General features: G+C 45.6%; 2 protein-coding genes across 4 annotated transcripts in view; one reads left to right on the forward strand and one right to left on the reverse strand.

Moving 5' to 3' along the window:
* Positions 1-26,623, reverse strand: part of rpl19 (ribosomal protein L19) — a 219,666-nt gene that overhangs the window by 6,486 nt on the left and 186,557 nt on the right. The window lies entirely within an intron of this gene.
* On the forward strand, positions 557-24,799 carry cacnb1 (calcium channel, voltage-dependent, beta 1 subunit). 3 transcript variants are annotated; one of them, XM_040190614.2, is made up of 14 exons: positions 557-841; positions 4,713-4,799; positions 14,427-14,546; positions 14,745-14,867; positions 14,969-15,105; positions 15,397-15,464; positions 17,058-17,218; positions 19,295-19,375; positions 19,467-19,525; positions 19,609-19,718; positions 21,650-21,801; positions 21,901-21,996; positions 22,104-22,289; positions 23,663-24,799. In XM_040190614.2, exons 1-14 carry the CDS (start codon positions 752-754, stop codon positions 24,221-24,223), a joined length of 2,031 nt encoding a protein of 676 aa, XP_040046548.2. In that variant the 5' UTR covers positions 557-751; the 3' UTR covers positions 24,224-24,799. The 3 variants fall into 3 exon arrangements, with proteins under 3 accessions (XP_040046548.2, XP_040046551.2, XP_077939732.1); XM_040190617.2 differs by lacking the exon at positions 17,058-17,218 and adding an exon at positions 17,636-17,664; XM_078083606.1 differs by lacking the exons at positions 557-841; positions 4,713-4,799 and adding an exon at positions 9,131-9,349.

Genomic DNA, 26,623 nt, shown 5'->3' on the forward strand with positions numbered 1-26,623 from the left:
CGTGAAGCCGGACAGAGACGTGCCGGTAGTGAGAGCAACGCGCCTTCAAAGTTAGAGCCTGTGTTTGAAAAGCTCAGATGTAACCTGCAATCACCTGACGACAAGCATTGTTCTGAATACTTACGGAAATGGACAAATTGAGTTGAGGTTCATTGTAAAAAATGATTGAAAACCAGTGTTGGCATTTAAGTGGATAACATTTATGAAACTCAAGTGTGTTTACTTTCACATACTATGACGGTAAATATGATGTACAAGTATGTGTTTTAACATGTGTGTGTAAATCTAAAGGCTTCGGTGCCTTTTGACAACTGTTTTTGTGATTCCTTCGTCATGTTTCATAGGCTGCAAATTTTGGTTTGCAGTCTGTTGCAGGCTACTCAAATTTGCATTGTGCAAAAGAATGGGATATGTATAGAGTCCATCTCATCAACATGAGTAGGCTTATTGTTTTAGGAAATGCGACTAACAATTAAATTGACTTTACCGAAATATTTTATTTTGAAAACACTAACCGGATGTGCGGGTGCGTCACTCCGTTCACTTGTCTCGTCGGAGGCTGGTGCGCCAGTGTGTAACGCTAGAGGCTGGAAGGAGGCAGCTGTTGCCATTATTCCACCAGCCAGCTCAGACACATCAGCGGCTTCATCCTCCCTAAAGAAAAAAAAAGACGAAGAGGAAGAAGAAGATGAGTCAGTCGAAACCTTCATAAACCCTCGAAGCTGAAAATAGATTGAAAAAAGTTAAATCAATGGTACAGAAAAGTAGTATGTCCAGGACGCCTTCGACCTCAACCCAGGAGATCCAAATGGACATGTTCGACCATCATCCACACACACAGGTAAGAAGATCAATAAGGATGGACAAACAAAAACACCGCGTGAACTAGCGGTGCATTGTCACAAATGCGATGACGGCGGAGCTGCTTCACTTCCGAAGATTAACAGGTTGTTTGGTAATTAAATCGCCCAATTTGCCTTCGGGAGTGTACAACGCTGGTGTGCGCGGCCCTAGATTGTGATTTCTGATTTCTTTCTCCTTTCTCCATCGAAAATGGATGAAGGTGTTGTAGTTTTCGTGTGCTTTGCATTTCGATTTATATTTCCGCCCCTACGCCTGTTATAATAACGCTCTGTGTGCGTGATGTAACCCGTGTTTCTATTGCTTGTCCCTTCGTTGGGTCTTCACTAAAAACCACGCCTTTGTTTAATTAATCATTAATTAACCAAGTAGACGATACACGACATCGTGCTGCAGGAGAGGTGGATTTTATTTAAATTGACATGAATCACACAAATAAAATACGAGGTGAAGTTTTCAACTCTCACGTGAAATTATTTCATTTGTGTTTTTTTTGTGATACGTGAATCTGACGTCGGGTGTGTTTTCTGAATCAGGAGGCTCTCCAACACCCTAATCTAACCTCCGGGATTCAACTTGGGGAAGTGATTCTCTCTCTTTCTCCCCTTCAGGCCCCATTCCATCCCCTCAAACGTCACTATTTATAAGGCTACACATAGGCTGTTAGGAACCGACATGATGTTGTGGGCATGTTTAGTCATAACAGTTTAAATGCCCCCCCCAAAAAAAGATGAGAATATCCAGAACAACACACCTACACTGAGCTCAGTCACTGTCTCTCTGGAGAAGAAAAGGAAACCTGTCGTAGACAACCAACGCTAAAACAAAGCCATCTCTGCTCTCTCCCTTTTACTCCCACTCCTGCCAGCTCCTCTCTTCCGCCTCAGCTCTCCATCCACATCCTCTCCGAATCGTCCCACTATCTCCATCCACCATCTCCACCCTGCTCCCACCGTCTCACCTCGTCCGATCTGTTTTTAGAAATCGCATCTCTGTCTGCTGCGAGGTTTCTGGTGAGAAACAGATGGACCCCCTCCTCCTGCCAGGCAGCGGGGAACGGTGTGTGTGTGTGTGTGTGACAACTTCTGATCCATTAGATAGAAGGTTCATGCAGACCTGCAGCAGGTCATGCTGATATATGTATTTATAACCCTTCTGTGGAGAAACTGTATTACTAATATCCTGAAGGAGACTGAAGAACTGATCCAAATTCCCTCCGAGGGTCTCTTATATTAACGATTGTGCCCGTTGACCAGCGTGTGTGGAGCCTTCTGGGTGAAAGAGTGTAATATGTTTGATATTTTACAGTCCGATCGTGCACCCCATCAAACGCACGCACTGCACGCACACACACAAGACTCTTTTTAATTATACATTTAATCTGGGAGGATGTTTACCAACAGGAAGCCTTCCCTCCCTACTTCCTCTGGCATTTCCCTGCCCTTTGCTGTCAGGAACTCGCCCAGCCGTTGTTACGATTATAGAGACCCCCATAAACTAGTGCACTCACACACTCACACGCCAACCCACATGGTGGTGCTCAATGCGGTTGTGAACTTGGGACAACAGAGTATACATTTGCCCCCGTCACCATCACCAGAAAGTTCCATATTAAAATAAGTAACTTCATTTAGCGACGTTCTCTCCTAATTTATGATGATATTTTATTTGCCAGTCAAAATGTTGAGATCTCAGCTCAAGAAGGTCAAACATCTACAGTCTAATCATGTCATCGAAGTCACTCGTTTTCATATGAAAAGAAAGGTGAACATACAATTGATTACTTAAACTATCTACTGTCCGCAGTCAGGTTTCGCAGAGGTACCGGCTCAACGCGAAGCCCTATTCCCTAATTTGACACCACAGTGGATAATAGTGTCTTAGTATTAACCCCTTGTGAAAATGCTTTAGACTATTTAACTGAACTGAACTGAGAAATCATGTAATCGTCCTTAAAAACGCAGTGAGAGACATCTTACATCAGGAGAGAGTAAGGTGCTTAAGTGCCTGTGTCTTTATTGCACAAGATTTATTGGAGTTAAGCAGCTTGATGGAGGCTGGAACAAACAATAGCTTCAAGCGACTGCTTTTACAATTTGGCACACGGTGTCTTCCCGATGGTAGAGGTTGAAATTCAGAAAACAGAGGCTGTTGAGAATATGCAATGATTTCTGTCGCTTGTTTCATTGCCGCGTCCTTGTTCGGGTTTATAGTCTTTCTTTTTTCCCCCCATTGCTGTTTGCTGCCTGATTGCAACCTGTTTGATTGCGTGGCCGTGTTGCTCCCTCAGATCTCAGCAATTAAGATGGCGAGCGAGACCCCATTTTCACCAGAGACGTGGATGGATATCGGGATGAGGCGAAAGCCACGTTAATGCAATCAGGTTGCAATCAGGTTGCAATTGGTCCGTCGACATCTGGAGGGCGCGTGGTTCATATGTTATCAGATCCTGGCTGGATCTTTACGTAACGGTTTGTGGAGAGACTTTTATAAGGCATTTAGAGGTCTTGTGATGTTTTAGTTGAAATGTGCATTCTTTCTGTAATGTTGGCTTGAGCGGAGGTGTTGATAACGAGAACAATGCACAGAATGAGCCGGTTTGAACAGGAAGAACATTTTGTTTGTGACGTCCCGCGAGTGAGGAGATCTCTTGTACTTGAACTTGTGGTGTATTTGAACCGGTAGTTCGAGCTCGTTCAATTGCTTGTTTTGGGGTTTTTAGGACTTAGTCCAACCCCACCGTGTCTCCTTGTCCTCTGCCCAATCCTGCTGCAGTGCATTCAGGTATGTGGCTGTGGTTCCGTCGGTGACAAAAGGCTCATCTGGTACTTTATACCAATATTTTAACAAACAACAATTTTCTACATTTAGTAGGATTGGGGCCTCCCAGGTTGTAAAAGCAAAAGTCTGTGATCAGACATCATTGACTTGATGTATACATTCATTCATATATGTGGATGAAAATGTTACTGCAAATCATTTTTTGATAACCTTCCTATAGCATGCTCAACACAAGTAGAAGAACTCATTTATTATAACGATAACTTCTCACACGCCCCGTTGAACAAGGTTAAGTTGCAGCGGAGGGGAAACATTGGCCAGCAGCGATGTCCTCTATTTAGGATCAGACAAACACCAAATACTTATATACTGATATACTAATATTTCCTGTTGATCCCAGAACAGCCCGTACACAGACGTATGGACGCGTTTGAAGCAGCCGCTCAGTAATATTCAATGTTTACATAGGTGCACACGGTGTGTGAGCAGGTTAGAGTATTGGAGGTCTGTGGGTCTACCAAAAGTGTGTGTGTGTGTGTGTGTAAACATCGCTGACATCGTGCAATTTTACAGTAAACACTGGACGGGATGCCAGATGATCACACGCGGATCTTTATTTCTAAGCCTCATCTCAGCGGTTCATAGTTTCTCACTTTTATTTTTATGCCGAAAGATCAGCATTGGTCGGCATCCCTGATGAGCCTCCTGCAAATGTGGTTAGCCGGCATTGCGTAACCGTGGCAACGTGGGCAGGTGGCTCTCATAAAGCAATGTCTCCGCCCAACCCGGAGGGGCCATTTGCGAGGGGTCTGCCGATCAGATTACACGGCCCCGGGTCGCATCGCAACACGACGGACACACATCTGGCCGCCTGATCACATTGGGAAGCTTCTACAAATGCTACGGCGATTGTCACCTGCTGTCATGCCCCAAAGAAACAAGGTTTTCTACGAGGTATGCCAAGATAAATTATTCTGGAGCAACTCAATTAAACTTTTTGTGTTTTTTTTTGTCTTTCTCTCCACTTTTCTCCCTCTCCCTTGGCCTCCAACCTCCTCGTTTCATTTCAGGGAAAATACGGCAAGAGGAAGAGCCGATTTAAGCGCTCGGATGGAAGCACCTCCTCTGACACCACCTCCAACAGCTTTGTCCGACAGGTAACATTTCACACTTAATCCTTCCTCCAGACTACTAATCCGGGTGATCTCCAGGTTCATTTCATTTAATGAAAAATCGCATGAAAGTTTAATGTCAACGTGAGGTCTTTTAATGCTGGGAATTAAGCCGCTCCATGAGGACAGTGGTTTCTTCTTTATTTATTTATTTTTCCCTCAAAAATGTTTCATTAGCTGAAATAATTAGATAATTCTTCGATTAGTTGTTCATCGATCAGTGCCGTCAGAAGCATGCACACAGGCGGCAACAAATAACAACAACACAAGTACTTTCCCCACCTTTTGATAAGGGGGAGAACTCTCTTCCTCTCCTGTCGCCTGTGTGTTTGTCTCAAGCAGCCCACACACTGTGTAGTTCCTGCGACACGGAATTGGCTTTGATATCATTCGCTGGAGAAAAGGGTCAAAGCCCCTGCGACTGCAGCCACGCGCCTTGCTGTACCGTCACAGAGTTGCAGCCAAGAGACATCGGCACGGATTCCTCCAGGGAGCGTGGTTGTAATTATCAGTCCCCAGGTGTGGCGACTCAGCCCCACACCACTGCACCGTGACCCTGCCTCGCCCCCGGTCTGTGGCCGTGGGTGCAATGTGAAAGCTCTTGATCAGACGGGAGCACTTCCTCCCCCCCGGGGGGAGTCTAGGTTAAAGCGTGCGCACCCCCGTCTGGACAGTTTTCCCAAGCAGGTAAACGAGTCCCTCTGTCTTAACGCCTCATTTTTCAGAGGAGATTATTTGGGCGCTTTCGCTGAATGACATTCGCCCGTTCAATAAGGGCGTTTGCTTCCGACAAAAAACGAAGAAAAAACCCCCGAATACGCCTGGTCGCTGTTGGTGTACAACTCTCCCGTGGTTTCTAAAGGTTAGCCGCATCCTCGCCCACACACATCACCCTTCGCACTGTCTTCTTCTTCATTAACTCTGCAACGCTGCTCGCCGAAGGACCGCGTGACCTGCGGCAGGTAAGGTTAGAGGCGATTCATAATCTCACACACACTTTATAAGGAACTCATTACCCGAACCAAAAATAGATTTAGTCACTAAAGTATCTAAATGTTACGTTATGTTATTGCGGACTGTCAAACCGTAGTACGGTTTGAAAAGCTGCCCTTTTTCAGACAATGAGAAGGATGCAGCCTTTTTTAGCCTCGCCTCGAACGACGCAAAGCGGAGCCCTGTATAGGCTTTACAGTCTCACACACACCTACGCAAGCGCTAGGCTCACTCACCACACACACACTCACTCACACACACGCACACATAAACACACAAAAGCCACAATCAGCCAACGGTAGAGCTGGCTGGTACACTCGGCCTGGTTTCCATGGCAACCGGGCCACTGAATCTCCCTCTGAGCAGCCACAGTGGGATGGAGAGACGGAGGGGAGGATGTTTGGATGGTGTGTGTGTGTGCGCGTGTGTGTGTGTGTGTGTGTGTGTGCGCGTGTGTGTGGGGGAGCAGCCTACGTGTTAGTGCAATGCTGGTTTTGTGTATTGGTTTCAACGAAAACACCATAAGCGACTGTCTGCTGCTGCATGCAATAACTACTATGTATGCTGACGTTGCAGCTGTTTAAGTATGTGGTGGAAAAACATTTTTTTTGGTTTAAATTTGCTATCTTAGAAATTGTATTTATGGAGCAACTCTGTGTATAAATGACATGTGTGGTCTTGCAACCACACGTCATTCATACAATGAACAAATGGCGGAGGCTGCCAAATAAGGTGCCAACTGCTCATCAGGATCTAATCTAATCATTCACACACACTTGCATGTATCACAGCTTTTGGCTGTAATTGGGGGGGTTCAGTATCTTACTTCAACATGCAGAGAAGCCAGAGATAAAACTTCCGATTAAATGGAGGCTCTCTATTAATGCAACAAAAATAAACCTGAATTATTTACTTTTCTGCCTATTGTGCTTCATCCTAATCGGCCAGGCCTTTGTAGGTTTTTGTACAAGGTTTAAATTCTCAAACACGCCTTCGCAAGAGCCGGCTCACACGCGCATATGCTCAGCGCTGCATCGACATCAGATCTAATGTGAAAAGAAATATACACTGGGATGGTCATTGATATATTTCAAAGATTATAACGGCTCAAGGTTTGACATTTTGTGGTACGCCGTGGCCATATTACGGAACGAAATGGAGCCCTGAATGCAGAGTGACAAATCACAGTGTAGTATTGGACAGTCTCAATTGCCAGGCGAGTGTTTCACTTCATACACTGTGATCCGTAGGCTTTAGCCTCTATCTTTTTATTTTTGTTTCACTGCTGAATCCCTTTGACATCCTGGATAAATCATTCAAAGGCATGTTGTCGGCCCTTATGGCTTCTTCTCTCTGAAAGTAGCTTTTGCCGTGCAGTTGGTGACCGTGTGGGGTCAATGGTGGCGTAGTGAATGGTCTATTGGCTCCATCATTTGATACCAACAACTCTCTTTTCTAGTAAACCGCAGCAGTGCATCGTCTCTTTTTCAAACATGCATGTAAAAAGCTACTGAAGAATAATTGGATGATTGACTTTAGGGTTTTATCTCTGGCTTTGTATAACGCATCAACTGAATGTGTGATCTTTAGGGCGCTACTCTAAAATGTGGAGGATTAAATTTGCATACAGCAAACAACAGTTTATGTCAAATCTGTTCATCAGTTCAAACGCTGATATTTTGGTGCCATTTGCAATGTCCCTTGTGCCCTTTTCCCTACATTCAATGCAACCTGCAATCTGCCACAGATTTGCTCTTAAACGTTGATTTGGGGTGTCACTACTTGAAATCGTAGTTGACGTTGTTCCCAATCTCTCATGTTAAAAATATATAAAATACAAACCTTTCTGCATGTATTAAAAATATATTTAAGTTTACAACTAAGATACTTGTTTTAAGGCTCTTCACCCTCTCATGATACAGACCACTGACAATATATTTTACCCAGCAAACATTGACTATTTCTACCACCAGAATACCAAGAACCATCCCCCCCAATGCTCCACAGACCAGATTGTGTCTTGTCTTAGCTGGCAGGAAAGGTTTCGAGGGTCTGGATGCTGCAAAGAGACAAGCTGTCCCCCTGTCAGTGCTGACACCAGAATCCCAGCAGAGTCCCAGTTACTGCTGGCTTTGACTGGCATGTCGGATCAACTGCTGGCAGCTCTCCATTTATTCACCTTCCCCAGGTGGTTGTGTTGTCATCCCGTACTTAGACAAGAGAGGAGGGGGAGGTCCAGCGTGTGGCCACAGAGAAGCAGCTCTAAATGGGTCAGAGGTCGCCCTCTAGTGCACTGGGCCCCCAAAACCAGCCCCCTCTACCAGCCCTCCCTGTGCAAGAAACACACCTCATCCCTAAATCCCGTGGAGAGCCGAACTATAAACAACCCAAGTTTTTGATTTAAATGACTCAATATGGATTCTTTACACCTTCTTGGCATGTGATAACAGGGGTTACTTGTGTGTCAGCGTGATGTTTTAAAATGTCATCCTGAAAGGCCATCTTGATTGTGACGTGTCACTATCGACGGCTGTCACTTGAAAAGTTGACGTCCATAAAGAACCAAGGGGAGCGTTTGTCTGTGGCGATGAGATGTGGAGCCCAGATTTGAACAGTGGATTGTCCGTCCCTGCCGGGTAGCTAACGATGGCCAGCGTGACGTCTGCGGTGCAGATGAATCAGTAATCGACGATTTAAAGGGGATACGTAGTTGACATGCGTACATACAAAATGTAGTTTATAACCAGGAACAGAATACAATTTATCCTGATGTGCTTGTTTAAATTCGCCGCACAGGGCATCTCCTCTATGTTGCACTTATACATAAATATAACTTGAATGAAATTTGAAGAAGCAACATTGGTATCTCATCTAAAATGAATGAAGTTGGGCGAACAAACCCCTCTGTCTCTCTGCCTATTTCAGAGACACAGAGGGGGCCAGAAGGAATGAGATCGGTTCAGAGACCCAGAGAGAGAGAGAAGGGAGGGGGGTTTCCCTGGACACTGCCCCAACCCTCTCCCACGTCAGTCAGGGCATTGAATGGCTGACGGCTGCATACCGAGCCCCCTTCTGGGTCTCGGTGCGTTCATGTCCCTGTTTCTGCCCCGGCCGGGGCTAAATATATTTCCCCACTTTGCAAATGTAGCACAAGTCCTGCAACCCGACCCCTGCCGGTCAGCTTCAGCTCCCCTTCCTCTACTCAAGGGTCCCGTTCCTCTGGGTTGTGGAGGTGGGGTGTGTGTGTGTGTGTGTGTGTGTGTGTGTGTGTGTGTGTGTGTGTGTGTGTGTGTGTGTGTGTGTGTGTGTGTGTGTGTGTGTGAAGGAGTTGGAGGTTAAGAGAGCGCTCTCTTCTAACACACATACATGCACACACACACACGTACCTTTCTGCACTCAGGCTAACAGACACTGCTAACTGCTATCTCTGTCACACTCACACACACACTCACACTCTGTCTGTGGACCCCTCCGTTTGCCTTGGTGTGGCGAGGAAGGAAGGCAGCATGGAGAGGACGGAGAGGATTCAGAGGCCCGCCATGGTAAGAAGGATTCTTTTGGCAGCGTCTGACGTGCAAGTTTCTCTGTGAGCGCGTGGATCCGGATGGAGTTTTGAAAGTTCGGCTCCGAGACCTTGACGGGGGAGCACAACTCGCCGGCCGCGTCCCGATAGCGCTCCACCGCCCGGTCCGCGGCTTTCTTTGGTCTTCTCGGCGCGTTTCCCATTTTGGGCCGGGCCACAGCTGCTGGGAAGGCGCTGGGTTTTTAATTAGACTTCCAGTCGCAGCAGTTGCCTCCGCTGCATGTGCGGCCGCCGCAGCGCTGTGGGCACTGCTGGGCCCCCGTCACAGAGAGGGGCCTCGCTGGATCTTCATTCGTGTTTGCTTTACAATTTACCATTTTGTGTTGTACTAATTATTGCATTTGGCGCTAATTTTCCATGGATTCGTATTGGGATAATAGAGGTTGCAAATTGGTGGTAATACTAATTTGTCTGTTCTTCTAGTTTGTAAAGTGAGAGAAAACCCAGAGAAATATCTATGACTCGGTGGTTCACAGAGTCCAAAGTGGTGTCTTCATCTCAGCTAACAGTTGGAAAGCCAAAGATATTTAATTCATTATCATAGAAATTAAAGAACCAGAAAATCCTAAAAGTTGTGTGCATTTATCTTGGATAGATTTCCTCGAACAATCTAGGGATTATCAAAATTGTTGATTATTGATGAATCATGATGATGAGATCATACAATTGTTCAATTGTTTATCAGACGCTGTTGCCCAAATTAAGACAAAATTATTACTTTTTAAAAATGAATACATAACAGTTGAACACAGTTTGTTCTATTGACTTTTATTTCAGTCACTTTATATTTTGGACTCAACAATTGTTTCATTATCAATAAATATGCATGTATGTCTATAAAATATGTGTAATAAGTGTGCATTGCATTTACCCAGGCCAGTTTAAGACACTAGCAAATGTTCACATTGAAAAGGACATCCATTACAAATTAATTATCAAAACAAAATCTTATGATTTACAATTGATTGGGTAATTATTTGAGCGGTGCTTCATAAGAGATTTTGCATGGTGAAGCAGGTTTTGGACCCCTCTAATTTTGGAGTATCCACCAACTTGTATTTTCCCACTTCATCACACTTCTTCAAGTTTGAAAATAATATTCGTGTTCATTGCCAGATTCTTACACACACTTTAATGTCATGTTAACAGCTCCTTGTGTTAACTTAAAATGGCACATGCAATTACAAGAAGAAGGTTGACATATATTATTAAAAGGAGCTCTGTAGGGAAAAACATATTCTATTCACCTCAAATCGGATATTAAGTAAATATTGTGTTGTTGTTGTTGTGTCAGTAATAGTAGAAAAGTACACAGCCCGAATATTGACTAAAAAACAATCAGCTACACGTCTAGTTTCCTTGTGCAATCAGGAAGATTGACTGAAATAAATCTAGAAGGCGCACTTTGGTATTGGTCTTTGTTTTGCTTGTATTTGTGTTGTATTTCTGGTGAGTTCAGTCCCTGATTCATCTTTTCAGTCTTTTATGGCCAAAAAGCAGTTTGGCCATTTACAGCCACCGGCCTTATGTGTCTGACTGGACTTCTCTCCTTTGTGATTCTTCACTTGCCTCCGTCTGGCGGTTCTGTGAGACGTATTCCTCCTTTTCCTCCTTCTGACTTTACATGATATTTTGTGGGCCTCTGAGATATTTGACATGGGGCACGAGGAGATAAAGCAAATAAGACGATTATATTTAATGTTCTCTCTTTTCCTTCTTTATTGTTGTCACATTATCTAAGCTAAAGAGTGTGAATATATTTGTATCTATTTAATGAGGGGGTTGCTGTACGTGTTATCGCTTCTTTGTGTGACAACACTTGCAATGTTCCTGTTGTTTATGGAAGCGGCATATTAAAATCTTTGACCTCTTCCCCCGCTATCTGTCACAAGATAAGGCGTAAGACGCAAAGAGGTGACAAGTTCCTTTGTTTCTATAGAGATATTAAACAGAGCAAACTAATCCGATTGTCATGCTGGTTTTAGTATTTTCATGATAATCTCTATATAGGTATATCCTAACATTAGATCATTTTTACATCAACTAACTTTTGTTGAAACTCTTTTGTTGTGCCGTTGCATCAAAAGAAACAATGCTAACTGATTTCCATTCAGTGGGGAAACTCTTCTTCAACACTCATTATTTAACGCACTCCTCTCTTGCCGGCCTCACTCCTTGTTCAATTATTCCCCCTACACTCTGTTGCTTATTTTTTCCCTCTATCTATTTGTCCAATAGCAAATACTAAGGAGCTGCAAAGGGATCACAGCAGCCACCGTGCAGAAAATAAGGAGGAAACACAGGTGGTTGATTTTCAGGATGATTACTGAGCTTCACCGCTGTATTTTATTCTTTCTTAAATTGTCCGTGGTGACAACGCAGTATATTTTGGATATGAAGAAAAGTTTCTGTTGTGTACTCCTGTAAAACATGGATATTTACCTTTCAGTAAAAGAACATGACATAACACCTTAAGGCCACGATCTTTTATGTAGTTATTCCTGTGTTATCCTTCAGGCACTGAGCTCACAGCTTTAACTGCGTAACCACGGGAGAAAACCATTGATCACCTGTTAAAAAGCTTTGATGCAATTTCCCCGCTGTGGATTTCCCTTCAGGGTCATTTATTTACTATTTGATTGCTATATCCTCTCTTTATCTCCTTCCAGAGGCCGTTCTCACAGGCTGCCTGTTTTGTGCTGCGGGAACGGTTACTATGACACTGCGAGGGTCTCTCGCCTGCCGCTGCCAATAGGACAGAAGCTCTGACATCAGGTGGCCTGTAGCTATTTTGAACAGGAGCTGCATGTGAAGTGAAGCAAGCAGCTAAATTAGAGACACAACCCAGTGACAGGAGAATAAGGAGAGAGGGAAGGAAAGGTGGAGGAAATGTGTTCGGTGTCTCGCTCAGTCTACGTACCGGAGAGAAACGGCGGCACTTTTATCAAAACACATCAAATATTGGCCGTTGTGTCCGTGCGAATGAAACCATCAATTCTCCTCCTCTGCTCTCTTTTCCCCCTCTGGTATTGTGTGACGTGAATCAACTGGATGAGTGACTCACAGAAGCGCTTGACCGCACACAGAGATCTACACACACACACACACAGTATTTCCTCCCACTCTCTCGCTCAACATTTTGCTGCATCACCGACCTGTTGTAGTGAGCCAGCTGGTCTCAGGTTATTCCAGACGTCATTTTGTCTCCTTTTTTTTTTCCCTCTTTGAAACATTCCCGTGGGTTCCCCATCGGGGTTTTGTTAACCTTCACTTAGTCAGTGCTCCGTGTTGGGATGCACTTGTGTGATTTAGGGGATGACTCACAGCTGGTAAGTGGAGGCCGGCTGTTGTTGTCCTCATCAGACGCTTGCGTGCTGCTCGCCGGATTGTACCTCCTACCTGAGTGTGATGCCGGGGTTTACGTTCGGCTAACTGAAACAGGAAGTGAGGGTGGGTTGGTGGAATGCCCGAGGACACGGGGAGTAATTAGCCATTGCCGTGGAAACGGGGAGTGTCCACATTCAGTGTCACTTAGCTCCTTGGAACAGGTGGCCGAGCTGGAATCGACATTTGTGTTTTTGTTTCGTTTTAAATCCCTTCAATTGTCCACATATGAGCGGATGTATTTAGGATCCGCGTGTATGTTTAGACCTTTAGATCCACGTGGTGTTTTCTCATGGACTATTTGAGCTTTACTTACTTTCTTTTTACTTTTCAAAATCAAACCAGGGGTGTTGTCATTTTATGGTAGGAGTCATAACCACAAGGCCACCTGTATATCTAATGTTCTCTTTTCTTCTTTTAAAATGAGAAATATTTGCTGTCAAACAAATTGAAACGACCGCAAGTCTGTAGCAAGAAGCCACGAGTGCAGAGTAGAGCTTTGTATCAAAGCTCAGTAGTTAAGAGTGCTGCACTCACCTGGTATTGCACAAAGAATTTGGTTCTTAGGAGTTTTTACCTTTTCATTTGATCTGCGATCATTTTTGTCATTTAAGACAAAAAAGGGGTTTGGACATGTTTGTAGTTATTTATATTCCAAACTTAGTCATCAAAAATGACTGATATCGAAAAATGTTTGTTATTTGTTGTCACCGTTGTGTCTCACCGAGTACACTTGTGTGTCTGACTACAATCGTTCATCACCGTTTCATATGGTGTGTGTCATCTTTGTGTTTTCTCACCTCTATTTTAAAAGCCCGCACCTAGTGACTCACTTCTTCTGCCTGGCACATTCAGCTGTCCGCATTCTTGTCAGCGCCTCCTACAAAGCGGCAGGCAGCTTGTCAGCAGAAAAAAAAAATACAGCAAGAAGAGAATAAATGGGATCGTTATATAAGTTGAACACTCCAGTAGTTCGGATCTCCTCCCCTCGCTGCGCGGCTCAGCCGTACAGTGAGCCGGCCCCGCAGGGGGCTCGGGTTTGTGTGTATTGCGGTATGAATGTCTGGATGAGGGTCAGCAGCGTGGAGTCAAGTTACCGTGCATGAGTGATGGAAACCGCAGCCACTTCATGGGAAATGTATACACCCCCCCTCCCCCCTAATATTATGAACAGTCCTCAGGCTACTTTTATCCCTACTTCTGTCTGTCCCTACTTGACACACCCACACACCAAATCTGTTTTACCTGTGTGAAAAGGCTTCGCACCTCGGCCTCGCTGAAGCTGCTCGTGCGTCCTCTCCACCTCAACTTACAGTCGGCCCTCATGCGACGTGAAGGCACAGGCCCCTCTTTGGTGTCTCTGTAGGTTACGCTTCTCGAGGCAGTCTTGATATTTTGACAACGGATAAATCGGAATGGCGGAACCACAAACGTCTCAGGCCGAGAAAAGGGAATTTGGACCGGAGAACGACAGGAAACCTTGAAGGCGAAGAGGGGTCGCCGACAGCAGACATTCAGAGACGTACAAACCCAGACATCGTTAAGCACGTCCCGCAATCTCACAATCTGTTTTGCTCCCTCAGGGGTTGAGTCGTGGACATCTGGTCCCTTTCCCCATCCTCACCTTTATTTAAACTCGTCATGCGTTCCAGGGCTCTGCAGACTCCTACACCAGCCGGCCATCGGACTCAGACGTGTCCCTGGAGGAGGACCCCGAGGCCCTGAGGAAAGAGGCCGACAGACAGGCCCTCGCCACGCTTGAGAAGGCAAAGGTCAGAGTTCAACTGCTCCATCTCCGCTATGTCACTCGTCTTGCACAGTGTGAGGCATCCATATTGCAGCATTTTCACATCAGTGTAAAGTATTTTAATACCGCTGGACTCTCTATCATCAGTGCCAAGGGGAGGCTGTACTCAGAGTTGGGGGCGGTCGTTGTCTTTCTTTATATTAACGTCTGCCCACTGCTGCAGACAAAACCGGTGGCATTCGCCGTGCGGACAAACGTGGGTTACAACCCGGGTCCCAGTGATGAGGTTCCTGTGCAGGGCATGGCCATATCCTTCGAAGCCAAAGACTTCTTGCACATTAAAGAGGTATGTGGCATTCCAGAGCTGTGGTTGTGGTCTCTAGTACATGCAGTATATGTGTGCGACTGCCTGCGTCTCATCGGTTCCGGATGTCCGCCTGCATGCAGAAATATAACAATGACTGGTGGATCGGACGCCTGGTGAAGGAGGGCTGCGAGGTGGGCTTCATCCCCAGCCCGGTCAAACTGGAGAACACCCGTCTGCTGCACGAGCAGAAGATGAGACAAAACCGACTCAGCTCCAGGTAACCGCGAAAACCCCTCAACAGCCACAGCGCCACAAATGACAACCCAGCATTTTGAAACAGGGATTCGATATGAGATCTGCAGTGTGAGCGCTCCTAACACTGCCTTTTTTAAACCCAATTTTCTTCAATAGTTTTTTCTTAATGCTACAAGAAGCTCACCATGTCTTCTGCAAATTATCATGATCAGTGTCCTATTGCACATGGCCACCTAAAAATTGATAATGTATTATATAATAGGATAAGAATTTCTTGTTAGAAAATATTGTCTTTCTTTCTTTCCAATTTCAGTAAATCTGGAGGAAGCTCCAGTTTGGACGTTGCCACGGGAACCCGCAGGCCCACCCCACCTGGCACAGGTGAGGTCGAGGGGATCTCCCTGTTGACTGGCAAAACGGCGACTCTCTCTCTGTGGGTGTTGGCGCAACCCTGACGGAGCGAGAAAGGGATTCGACCGGCGCCTGATATTTCGCTGAATGTTTTAATTAGTTAGTCGGGCATGGCGATGAATCACGCCGCTCCTCCGTGGGTTGCTGTGTGAAGTGAGAGGGATCTCAGGTCTGTCATTTGCACACAGGACGGGACTGAAATAGAGCTGAGAATGGACAGCTCTCATTAAAATTGACAAGTATGTCTGGCTTGTGTGTGTGTGTGTGTGTGTGCGTCGCCGATTTGCCAAGACGTCACAGAGCTGCTTCTCCATATGCAGAGAAACAGCAGAAAAGAGGAAAATGCGAATTCGGGTGAGAAAGTATTCTTTTGCAAATCAAATGGAGCCACTGAACTCAATACTTGTATAATAGACACGGCATCTAATTCACCTGGTACCTCCTTCAGTAAGATCTATTTTTAAGGGTCCTTTTGAAACTTGTGTTACACGACTCTTATAAAGAGTATATAAGTAACATTTTCAGGTCCACAATAGCTACGATCAAATGAAGCTCATTTGGGTTTAGCCAAGAGAATGTACATTCCTGGGGTCCACAAAGTCAATTTCCAACTCATTGTCAATGGAGCAGCTCCAACCTTTATACTTTTTCTTTCTGGTTTCTGGAGAGAGCAGCTCATGAATGTGGTTTGTGCCTCCCTGGGCCATGGAAAGAGAATGCTGTAATTTATCATGTAGGTGGTGTTCCCCTTTTAAAGCAACATTTTGACATATTGAGAAATGCCCTAATTAGTCTCCTGGCCGGAGAGTTAGACGATCAATGATACTTTCATGAGCTGGTTTAATAGTTTGGCTCTGACAGGGTTCTGTTCAAAGGGAATAAAACCCATCTATCAACACCTGGTTAGCGGTTTTAAAATGTTCCGTCTTTGTGCTAAGCTAAGACAACAAGCTGTAGCTCCATCGAGGCAAATGGTATCATTCACTGATCTCTCAACTCCAGGCAAGAAAGCGAGACGTTTCATCCCAACATCTAGAATGACTCCTTTAAACCAAAACCTGTGCGTGCCGACCGCACAGGCATCACCAACAATCATCCCCACAAACACTTAATTCAAAACCCCAACTTTCCTCTCAGATTGATTCCTTCTTTTCTATCTCCTACTTCTCTCCAGTTTCTTCTGCAGCAGCTCTTTTACAAACATCCATTTCTCGTCACACTGAACCTGCTGCTCTCTGTTCATGTTATTATACCTCACATCCGTGCCGTCCTTCATGGTAATCTGCTGTGCTCTTTTTTTTTTTTTAAACTTGTGTCACTGTTGTTTCCGGTTTAAATCTTACAATGCCACCTTTTTGATCTCAGTAAATGTCATCTTCTGCAATGTCCTCCATGCCTCTTTCTGGATGCATCTATTCATGCTTCTATTTCCTCTTCCCCTTTTGCCCTTCTATTATTTCCTCTTCCTCTTGTCACTTTGCCTTGTCCCTCTCCTCCTCCTCCTCGTCTGTCTGACCTGTCTCTCTCCCTCTCTCCGCACCACCCGCCCCGACCCCTCATCAGCTCACATGGACATGTCCACTGTGGCCTTTGACGTTGACCCACTCGACCTGGAGGCCGAGGAGCCCCCTGAGTCCCAGGGTGACCCTCGCTCCACCAAGGGCATGTCAGGCAGCGTAACGTCCCCTCAGGCCAACGCCCACCGACTGCCCTTCTTTAAGAAGGTAACATCAGGGGCCGTAGATAACTTGCCCACCTCTGCCGGCCTCTCCACCGCGTTTGTCCCTCGCTCGTCCACGGGGATGGGCTCCGGCCTAATCTCGCCCTCGCCCTCCCACTAACTGCTCACAACCGTTGCTGCCGCTAACGCAGTTCTCCAATCTAACACTGCTGGGGCTCCGGGCCGCGACGGTTGCGCTGACGTCCGTTTGAGTGTTTGTTTCTGTGCTTGTCAGCTGCGCCTTGAGCGAACCGATCTGACTCTGGAATGGCGGCTGCAGCATATGCGTTTTGATCTGTTTTTAAAGGGGGAGGGGTACCGGTCAACAGCTCCTCTGCCCACTAACCTAACCTGTCAATAACCGAATGTGCTCTTGTGTTTTGTGCTTCTTCTGGCTTTTGTGTGTGGAATGATGCCGTAGGCGGTCCGGCTAAACAGAAACAGAAGTCGGTGAGTGTGGTTTGTTCTCAATACTAACCTCTAACATTTCAACTTCCTCCTCCTCATCTTCTGTTGTGTCCCATGCTGCTTCTTGTGGCGGTAAGAAACCAGTGCAAAGAATATTTTACCAGCACCGTGTAATATTCAAAGGATCATTTCCAGATCCAGGGGACACCTTTCGCATTTCCCCAGAGCTTCGATCACAGCCGCCAGAGTGCAGCTGCAGATCCGCCCGCACGCCGTCAGAGTGTAACAGCAACTCATCCTGACGTTCTCCCGGCGCCGTTCACCACAGCTAATTTGAGCTGACATTCGGCGTTTTCTTTATGCTTTTCAGCACAATTGGAATCACATGCAGGGTGAATGTGAATAAGAATATCTCAACATCGGCATTTTGTAACAACATATTCGTACCATTGAGTCAACAGCTTCTATGTTTACCTGACAGAACATCCTATTATGTGTGTATCCTCCTAATACATCCTAGGGTACTGTGCGTTTTTTAATATCTCAGCTCTATTATTATTAGGAACTGAAATATATTTTCTTTTCTACATTGCCACTGCAGTTGCAGTATTTCATAAAACAGACAGAGACAATAAACCGTAGTTTTGAACTATAAACCAGATCTTTATTCTGCACACCGCCCTGCCTGTTACTCACCACACTAAGTTGTGCACTATGCTCATTCTGTTCAAAACCAGTGAGCACTTTTATGTCGTGTTCGGTGCTCCAGCACAGTCCTTTTAGACACAAGAACCATTTGGAAACTTTAAAATGTATTATATTTAGCTTCTGCGAATACAAATGAGGCGAAATGAGCCTCCTCTGCTCTGCTTTATGTAATGTAATGGAGCGGGCCACTCGAGCACTATCCCCTGCCTGAAGAGCTGCACAGCACACATGGAGGTGGAGACGTGCTTGAAATACAGAACAAAAAAATGAAATACATCCAATTTGATTGTTTACAAGGTATGTAGCACATGCGACTGTCTCCCTCACCCGTGTCCAAAGAGCTTAAAGGCTTATGGATTCCTTATGGTTGAATCATTCCCTTCCTGATTCACAGGAATAAGTCTCAAGTTCAGGAGCTGCAAAATGGGTCGTGTTTGTGTGTGGGTGTTTTTTTTTTATGTAAATGTCTTTAAAAAGCCACCACTCTAGGAACAGTTTCTTTATATTCTGAAAGATTTCTGAAAATAGGACAGACAATAAATAATTGGGACACGAAGAACACTGTGTAAATGGGTGAATTAAAGCTGGGACAGAAATGCCTGCATGCAAAACGGTTTATTATTGTAACTTTCTAACATAATCGGGACATATTGGACTTGGTTGAAGCACGAAAGAAAGAAAAACTGCATTTTCACCATAAAAAGCAAATTCTGCCAGTAACAAAAATCTGGTTTATGGACACTTTGATTATGAAAGAGGGCAGAACTACAGTGCCATTCAATGCGAAATGGATCCGCTTCCCTTAACATTCATATGAAGTCAATTAAACCTGGACTCCATGCAGCTGAAACTCACCATCCGCTCATAGACATGAAGAAAGGGGTCTGGGTGTTGAGTAAATGTTGATTTATGAGCGTAGCAGCTTCGCTCACCGCAATGTTGGTGCCGTCTCATCCCGGTCCAGATGGAGCACGTTCCCCCCTATGACGTGGTTCCCTCCATGAGACCCATCATCCTGGTGGGACCGTCACTTAAAGGATACGAGGTAACGACAAGAACTCGCCACATCTACTCGTTTAAAACGTCCAATTTTTTAATTATTTCTTTGGTCTTAACACCCGGCGTTTTGTCTTCAGGTGACAGACATGATGCAGAAAGCACTCTTTGACTTTCTGAAACACAAGTTTGAGGGCAGGTAGGAATGAGATCACCTGCTGTGCACTGTAGGCTCTGCTGTAACCGGCTTCTGTTTCCTGACCCTCTAACCCTCCCTTTCAGGATATCCATCACGCGGGTGACAGCGGACATCTCCCTGGCCAAACGCTCGGTCCTCAACAACCCTAGCAAACACACCATCATTGAGCGCTCGAGTACCCGCTCCAGCCTGGGTAAGATAACATACGCCCGCTTCCGACCTGCAGCGAAGCACAAACAAAGAAAACTAGTCTTCAGAGAATAAGGTCTCCGCTTTTGTTATTGGATAAAGTCAATCTCTTTTTTCATCACATCTTGTTGCTAAACATCCATTTAAATTTAAGTTTCATTATTTGTTTTTCATATATTTGTTAGAGGTGTTTTGAAGTACAATATCAAAAAAGTATGTGGGTTTTTTGTCTTTTGGACATACTCGCGCTCAGTGAATTAAATGTAAAAAAGCCTGCAGGGAATTTTCCACAGATTTGACAAAAACATTCAGCAGGACTCAAGTATGAGTTGAAATTTTGGGCCATGACTGATAAATTTTAATGCTACTTGAATAATTGATGTCATGTGTACAACAGGACAGAATTATTAGGTGATGACATTTTGAACTATACCTTGACAGTCTCGTTCCATGTACATAGAACACGTAGGTAGGTCCTGCAAAGAAAAAAGTCAGAATTCCTCCCATTTTATAGTCTGATCTGGATCACTTCTTTTTCTTCATACTGTCTTTTCTGCCCTTCAACCGCTCATCCTTCGTTCTCTCCCACTTCCTGTCTTCTCCTCCCACTCTCTGTTGATTCAGACGCACTGGGTATGTATGCTCTTCTTGCCAACCAAACAATGAAGCCTCTCTGCTTCTTCTTCACCCTCCTCTTTTCTCCCCACTATATTCACCATCCACCCATGCATCGTTTGTCTGCCCGCCTGCTTGACTGTCAGTTCCTCTGTTCCTCATGCTTCTGTGTGACAGCTTGTAGTCTCTAATGAACACAAAGGAATGACAAAATCAAAGCTGAGAGACACTTGTGGGATGTTAGCAGGGCGGCTGCTGTCTTCTCTAAACTATGGGCAGGAATGAGCAGATATTTTTATTATGACCTACGTATGATCCTGTTCATATATTGCGTGTGTGCAATCATTCCCAAGGATGGAGCAGCTGGACCAGCAGCTTCATGCAACTCTGTCGAGTCGCGGCCGGCGAGCTAGTTTCTCTCTGCAGTCGAATCCAAATTGAAAAAAAAGTCCAAAGTCTATGTTGAGGTTAATGGAAACCTTACCAGGTGTTTCTTTTATATGAGCTGAAGTTCACGTGTCTTATCACTCCGCAGAGCACTCTCCCGATTTTGCCTCCCATGCTTTAATCCTCAGCCCTCTGGAGGCTGCAGAAACGTGTGCAGGCCACTTCGTTCCAAAGATTGCTTTGCTTTGCCTTATCTCCCCCCCCCCCCCCCCACCACACGGCTCAGAGGCGCTGAGGTTTGCCCAGACAGGCTAGGAACCGTCTGGTTTCTGGTCTTAATCTCTCTCCTTACACCTCAACAGGACGATTAAAAAAAACACCAAAAAAACGGGTACACTGTGTTCAAAATGATAATTTGCGAGCTCTTATAGGCTGTAGTTGAGGAACGATGGATATAAAACACTGATTGGCTCACCTGATTGGATAATTACTGACCTTTTAGCGCTAACAACAACTAATGCTCCACTTAATTTGTTTCAAGAGGGTTTTTTTTCCTGTTTTATTTACATGGTGAGAATTTGTGCTCTTTTTATTAGCAATTACAAGAGGCATTACATTCTTAAGTGCCTCCCCCTTTTAAAATAAAGAAGCTAAGAAAAAAATATGGACATTTTAAATGTTGGGAGGTGGCAACAGAATGAGGATGCTCTATTGTTCCTTTTAGCTGTGCATAAATGGATGAATTAAACTGTAATCCAATCTAATTCATACGCAATTCATGAACAGTTATTGTTTTTCTCTTAAAATCGTAATCATGCATGTACTTCTGATATACCGTGCTGCATCTTCTCAAAGAGAGAGGTACTTTACGCTCCTTTTTCCCTTTTCGCTGTCTCGCTGTACTTATGTGTCTTATCTGTCCCCGGCCTTCAGCGGAGGTGCAGAGTGAGATAGAGCGCATCTTTGAGCTGGCACGCACCCTCCAGCTGGTTGCTCTGGATGCAGACACCATCAACCACCCCTCCCAGCTGGCTAAGACCTCCCTCGCTCCCATCATTGTCTACATCAAAATAGCCTCACCTAAGGTACGGCAACAGATGAACTTTGAGTTGTAGTCAAGAGTTTCACATCTTATTGATGACTAATAGTCGCCGGATTAAAAAGATGTTGTTGTTTCCCCGCAGGTCCTCCAGAGGCTCATCAAATCCAGGGGGAAGTCCCAGGCGAAACACTTAAACGTGCAGATGGTGGCCGCGGACAAGTTGGCCCAGTGCCCACCGGTGGGTTCTGCTTTTCGACCTCAGTGACGAAAGACGTAAAAGTCCTTAGAACTTCCAGAATTTGGTTTCCGTAAAACTAACAAATATGTAATTTTGGTTATGTGCAGGAGTTATTCGACATCATCCTGGACGAGAACCAGTTGGAGGACGCCTGCGAACACCTGGCCGACTACCTGGAGGCGTACTGGAAGGCGACACACCCCCCGAGCAGCAACCCTCCCAACCCCCTGCTCAACCGCACCATGGCAACAGCGGCCCTGGCCGCCTCACCTGAGCCCGTCTCCAACCTGCAGGTACAGGTGCTCACCTCCCTGCGCCGAAACCTGGATATGTGGCCCGACATGGAAAGTGCCGTAGCGAAAGAGGGGAAAGAGGAAGAACATGCTCTCTGAAGTCCGGCAGAAAGGCGGGCCGGGACTCGACGGCAACTCAACCTCACCCTCAACCCGGCAACCGGCTCTCTAAACACTGGAGGGAAAGTGCATTGAAACCCTGCTCGTGCTGTATATAGAAACACGTTCTCACGAAACACGCCTGACACATTATCGAAGCCAAAATTGACACACGTGAGCAGCTGGCTTTTACAGCACCCACAAGATTACGCATTAAGCTGTGAGAGCAGCTCCACTCCCACTGGACTCGAGGGGCAACCCATGAGGCCGACGTGGGGCCCCTCCATTTCGCAGTAATCAAGAGTAAAATGATATCTGCTGCCCCCCTCCCTTTGGCTGTGTGGCCTCTTTTCTCCTGCACTTTCTCTTGTTCTTGGGAGGCTGAATCCAGTTTGCTGGACTCCTCCGTGTTGCCATGGTACTGCCCCTGAAAACAGCAAGCCGCGTCCGCCTCTTCAAACACAACCGCTAAGTTTGATGGAGGCTGCTGCTAATGCTCTGTCTGCTTGGGACTTTTCTCTCGTAATCATTTTAACAACACAGTGCTGATCAGTTGTGCCTCTATTCATAGGTTACTAAGGGCTACACAGCATTTATTGTACGCACAACAAGAGTTGCACGCTGATATTTACGTTACCCCAGCTACAAAATTACACCAAATGGCAAAAGAATTGTTTTATAGCTCTTTCTACCTTCGTTTTTATAAGTATAAAGGCGGCGACACAACTCAAAGAGCATATAAGCCAATTGTATTTAAAAGCTGTTGGTATTTCTTAATTAACTTTCAGCACGATCCCGTGTGCCGCAGAGTTCAATTCATTACGTAGTCATATAATCCTCATATTGACATTTCTGCTTTTACGCCATAAGGTACATTTACCACAGGGTGGCGCTGTTGTAACGTTAGATTGGATCTGCTCGTTGAATAACTTATTTTTTGTGTTGGTGTTTGCTGGTAGTTATCAGGATTTTAAAAATCAATTCGGTTCATAGAACTAATCTCTTTGACTAATTTAATTATAGCTGTGTACGTTTGACTGCAATTGCGTGTGTGTGTGTGTGTGTGCGTGTGTGTGCATGTTATAAATGGATTGTCAGTCACGCACACTAATGTTTTGGATAACCACAGCTGGAACATCTGTCCGATGTTGTGGTCCTGCGTTGAATGCGCCGCCTCGTGCCGACGCCGCTGACTAACCACTCACAGTTTGGTTTTGCTCTGCTGTTTGTGTCCCCGCATGGTCGCTGTGTTGCATGGCCGTGGCTGCCTGCAGGGGCCGTACCTGGTGCACGGCGAGCAGAAGCTGGAAGGGCCCTTGACCGAATGTGGCGGCAGCGGCACCCTGCATGACTATCAGACAGACACGGGAGGAAAACCACACCACCAGCAGCAGCAGCAGCAGCAGCAGCAGCAAGCGTACCTGCGCTCCTCTCGTGGTCAGCTGAGGGGAGGAAGCGGCCGCGGACTGTCGAGGCAAGACACCTTTGACTCTGAGACGCAGGGCAGCCGGGACTCCGCGTACACCGAGGCCGGCGACTCCTGCATGGACATTGAGACCGACCCCTACGAGGAGCCCGAGCCGTACCGGGACGGCGGCGGCGGCGGCAGCCGCCTCCACCTGGCGCAGCATCACGGCAGACAGGCCTCCTGGGAAGATGAAGGCGCCGAGCCGGACCAGGAGAACCTCAACCACCCTGCGGTGCCGAGCCAGACGCAGGCGCACGGACGCGCCAAGCTGAGGGAGCGTTACTGCCAGGACCCCGTGGACACCGGGGCCAACATGAGCCGCAACAAGAACCAGGACGACTGGGGGAGGGACGTCTACATCCGCTGAACGGGCGCCTCAGCGCGGAGACGAGGAAGCTACCGACAGAGAGATGGGGGGAGTTGGTGGGAGGGGCGACCTCAGGGTTCAGGGTCAGAAGGAACAGAAATGTGGGTTTGGGGCCACAAGTGAATCTGTTTACATCCCAGTACAATCTATAGAAAAACATCGACTGCCAGATGCCATTCTCGTCGACTTCAAATCAGTTTAGTTATGTTTAGAAAAAATACTATTGGTCTGTTTTTGTTTTCTTTTACTAATACTGCATGAATATCATGGATTTCTATACTGACAGCACGAGGACAGTAATTGTTTCGATTGTGAATCTCTGATTGTGATCTGTATGACTCGATCTTTCCTTCAGTTATAGAGCGCGGCGGCCGGTGGAGCCGTAGTCCGTCCTGTCTGTCCTCTGCAGTCTTAAACAGGGTCTAATGTCACCGTCCCGATGTACAGTGTCAGGGTTTCTCTTTACCTTAATCTCACTCAGTGCTCTTGGATATCTCTCCTGTACTGAGGTCCAGAAGTTATGAGTCTCTCGCCTCCACATTCTAATCACCCAGACCTTAAAGAAAAAAAAGAAAAGCTGGTAGAGAAGCTGCCATATTTTAACACAACAATTTATTGATGTTGCTACACTCATGATAACAACGCACAGTGCACTCCAAAGATGTTTACTTCTTCCCTGACCCGGTTCAGCCGCTGTACCCGACTACACGTTTGACCCAGTCCTCCCGTTTCCGTTTCCCGCCGAGGGCGCCCGCGGTAACCATCATCGCTCTTGTTCCTTTTCTTTTCTTTTTCCTGACGTGGTGGCGATTCAAAGCAGCGCCGCAGTCGTGTGAATGAAGTGTCCCGCCTTTAGCCACTCCGCAAACCCGAGGCACGTTTATTTCAAGAAAAACTCCAATCACAAGTGCCGGAATGTCTCGCCAAGCCACCACCGCCACGGTGGGACGTCTTAACCCGCGTGGCGCTCGTCGTCGTGCCATACCCGTGTCTCTCTCCGCGTCTCCTCGTGGCTACGCTGCACTGTAGCCCACGCTGTCGCTCCAGCACGTAGCTCATGTTGTTTTTCTTTGCACCAGCTTTGTTGTCGGTTTTTCAGGGCTGATGGTTATATAAAAAGTACTTGTGTGTGTGTGTGTGTGTGTGTGTGTGTGTGTGTGTGGTCAATCACTCCAAACTTCCACCCCAAACAGCTAGCTTGTCTGATATTAAATACCACTCTCTTCTTACACTTGATTTCTGACTCAATTGGTGTTGTTTTTTTCCTGTGGACATTTGCAACTCTTTTTTTGTTTTTTTATTTTTATTTTAAATCTTCAGTTCTTGTGAGGTAGTGAGAGGACTATGAAGTGGGGGCGAGAAAGGGGGGGATTAGGATCAGCTGTGGTCATTACTCAGTTATCTATAATGGAGAATCCATGAATGTCTTCGGTAGGCTGCTTTCGCCCGCCTGTCTTCAGTTGACTAAATACATATTAAATAATGATCAGTAAATAATGTTATTGTTGCGTTATCGCAATTGTTAAAAATATGAGATAACATGTATCATTGGTGCCTGATTGTAGCTACGTTTTGCTTTTTCTGCCTTTCCTTTTTAATCTGTGGATAAATTCGTATTTTAATTAAAAATTTAATCAAAAAATGCAATTGTGTCATTTAATTAATGCAATGAGGTGGGAAGGCAAATTCATAAGATGCTAAATCTGTACTTGTTCATCTTTATATTTATTAGAGGTGTTGCCTTTTGTGTCTTGGTTCGATCTAATACAACGGAGTAAGCGTTTCATTACATTTTTTAAAAAGATGTCACACAATTACACAACACCACCAGTCTGGATGCCATGATGAGACCTTAACAGATGCCACATTGTTGCTTTTCATATATTATAAAATATAATATATTGAAAATTGATCAAATTTAATTCAAATTCCTCAAAGTATCCCGAAACATACATTTAGAACTCACATTTTTGTATCTAAAAAGGTAAAAACATGGAGGTTAAACTTCCGAACTCCAGCAAAAATATTAATTCAACAAATATAAAATATCCTCATTATAGGCTGGGTTACTTTAGGTCATATTCTAAAATCGGGGGTAAATAGTGTTGGAAATCCCAGTGGTTAAATAGAGTTGGAAATCCCAGGAGTTTCTCTTCATACCCGCTTTTGCTTTCGGTGTAGCTCATAATAAAGACGCGCGGTTCAGAGGAAGAACCGGAACACGGTAGCTTCGCCTCTCTCTCCATATAAGGACCGGCCCGGCGCGTCACAAGCTGCGTCATCCGATCCACTCCTGTTCGTCCCCGTGACGAAGGAGCTTATGGTGCCTTCAAGTGCCCCTGAAAGAACTTCGACGTCTGAGTGTGAACAAGAGGGGACATCCAAATACAAAACAAATGG

The sequence above is a fragment of the Gasterosteus aculeatus genome, chromosome 11 (genome assembly GCF_964276395.1).
Source record: "Gasterosteus aculeatus chromosome 11, fGasAcu3.hap1.1, whole genome shotgun sequence".
In the NCBI taxonomy this organism is placed as follows: domain Eukaryota; kingdom Metazoa; phylum Chordata; class Actinopteri; order Perciformes; family Gasterosteidae; genus Gasterosteus; species Gasterosteus aculeatus.

Bases quoted from the DNA above. Each gene is read 5' to 3' on its own strand.
- cacnb1 (XM_040190614.2), top strand. From the start codon at position 752: ATGGTACAGAAAAGTAGTATGTCCAGGACGCCTTCGACCTCAACCCAG. The intron at 14,547-14,744 runs GTCAGAGTTCAA...CCACTGCTGCAG, and splicing joins CCACGCTTGAGAAGGCAAAG to ACAAAACCGGTGGCATTCGC. The intron at 17,219-19,294 runs GTAACATCAGGG...ATCCCGGTCCAG, and splicing joins GACTGCCCTTCTTTAAGAAG to ATGGAGCACGTTCCCCCCTA.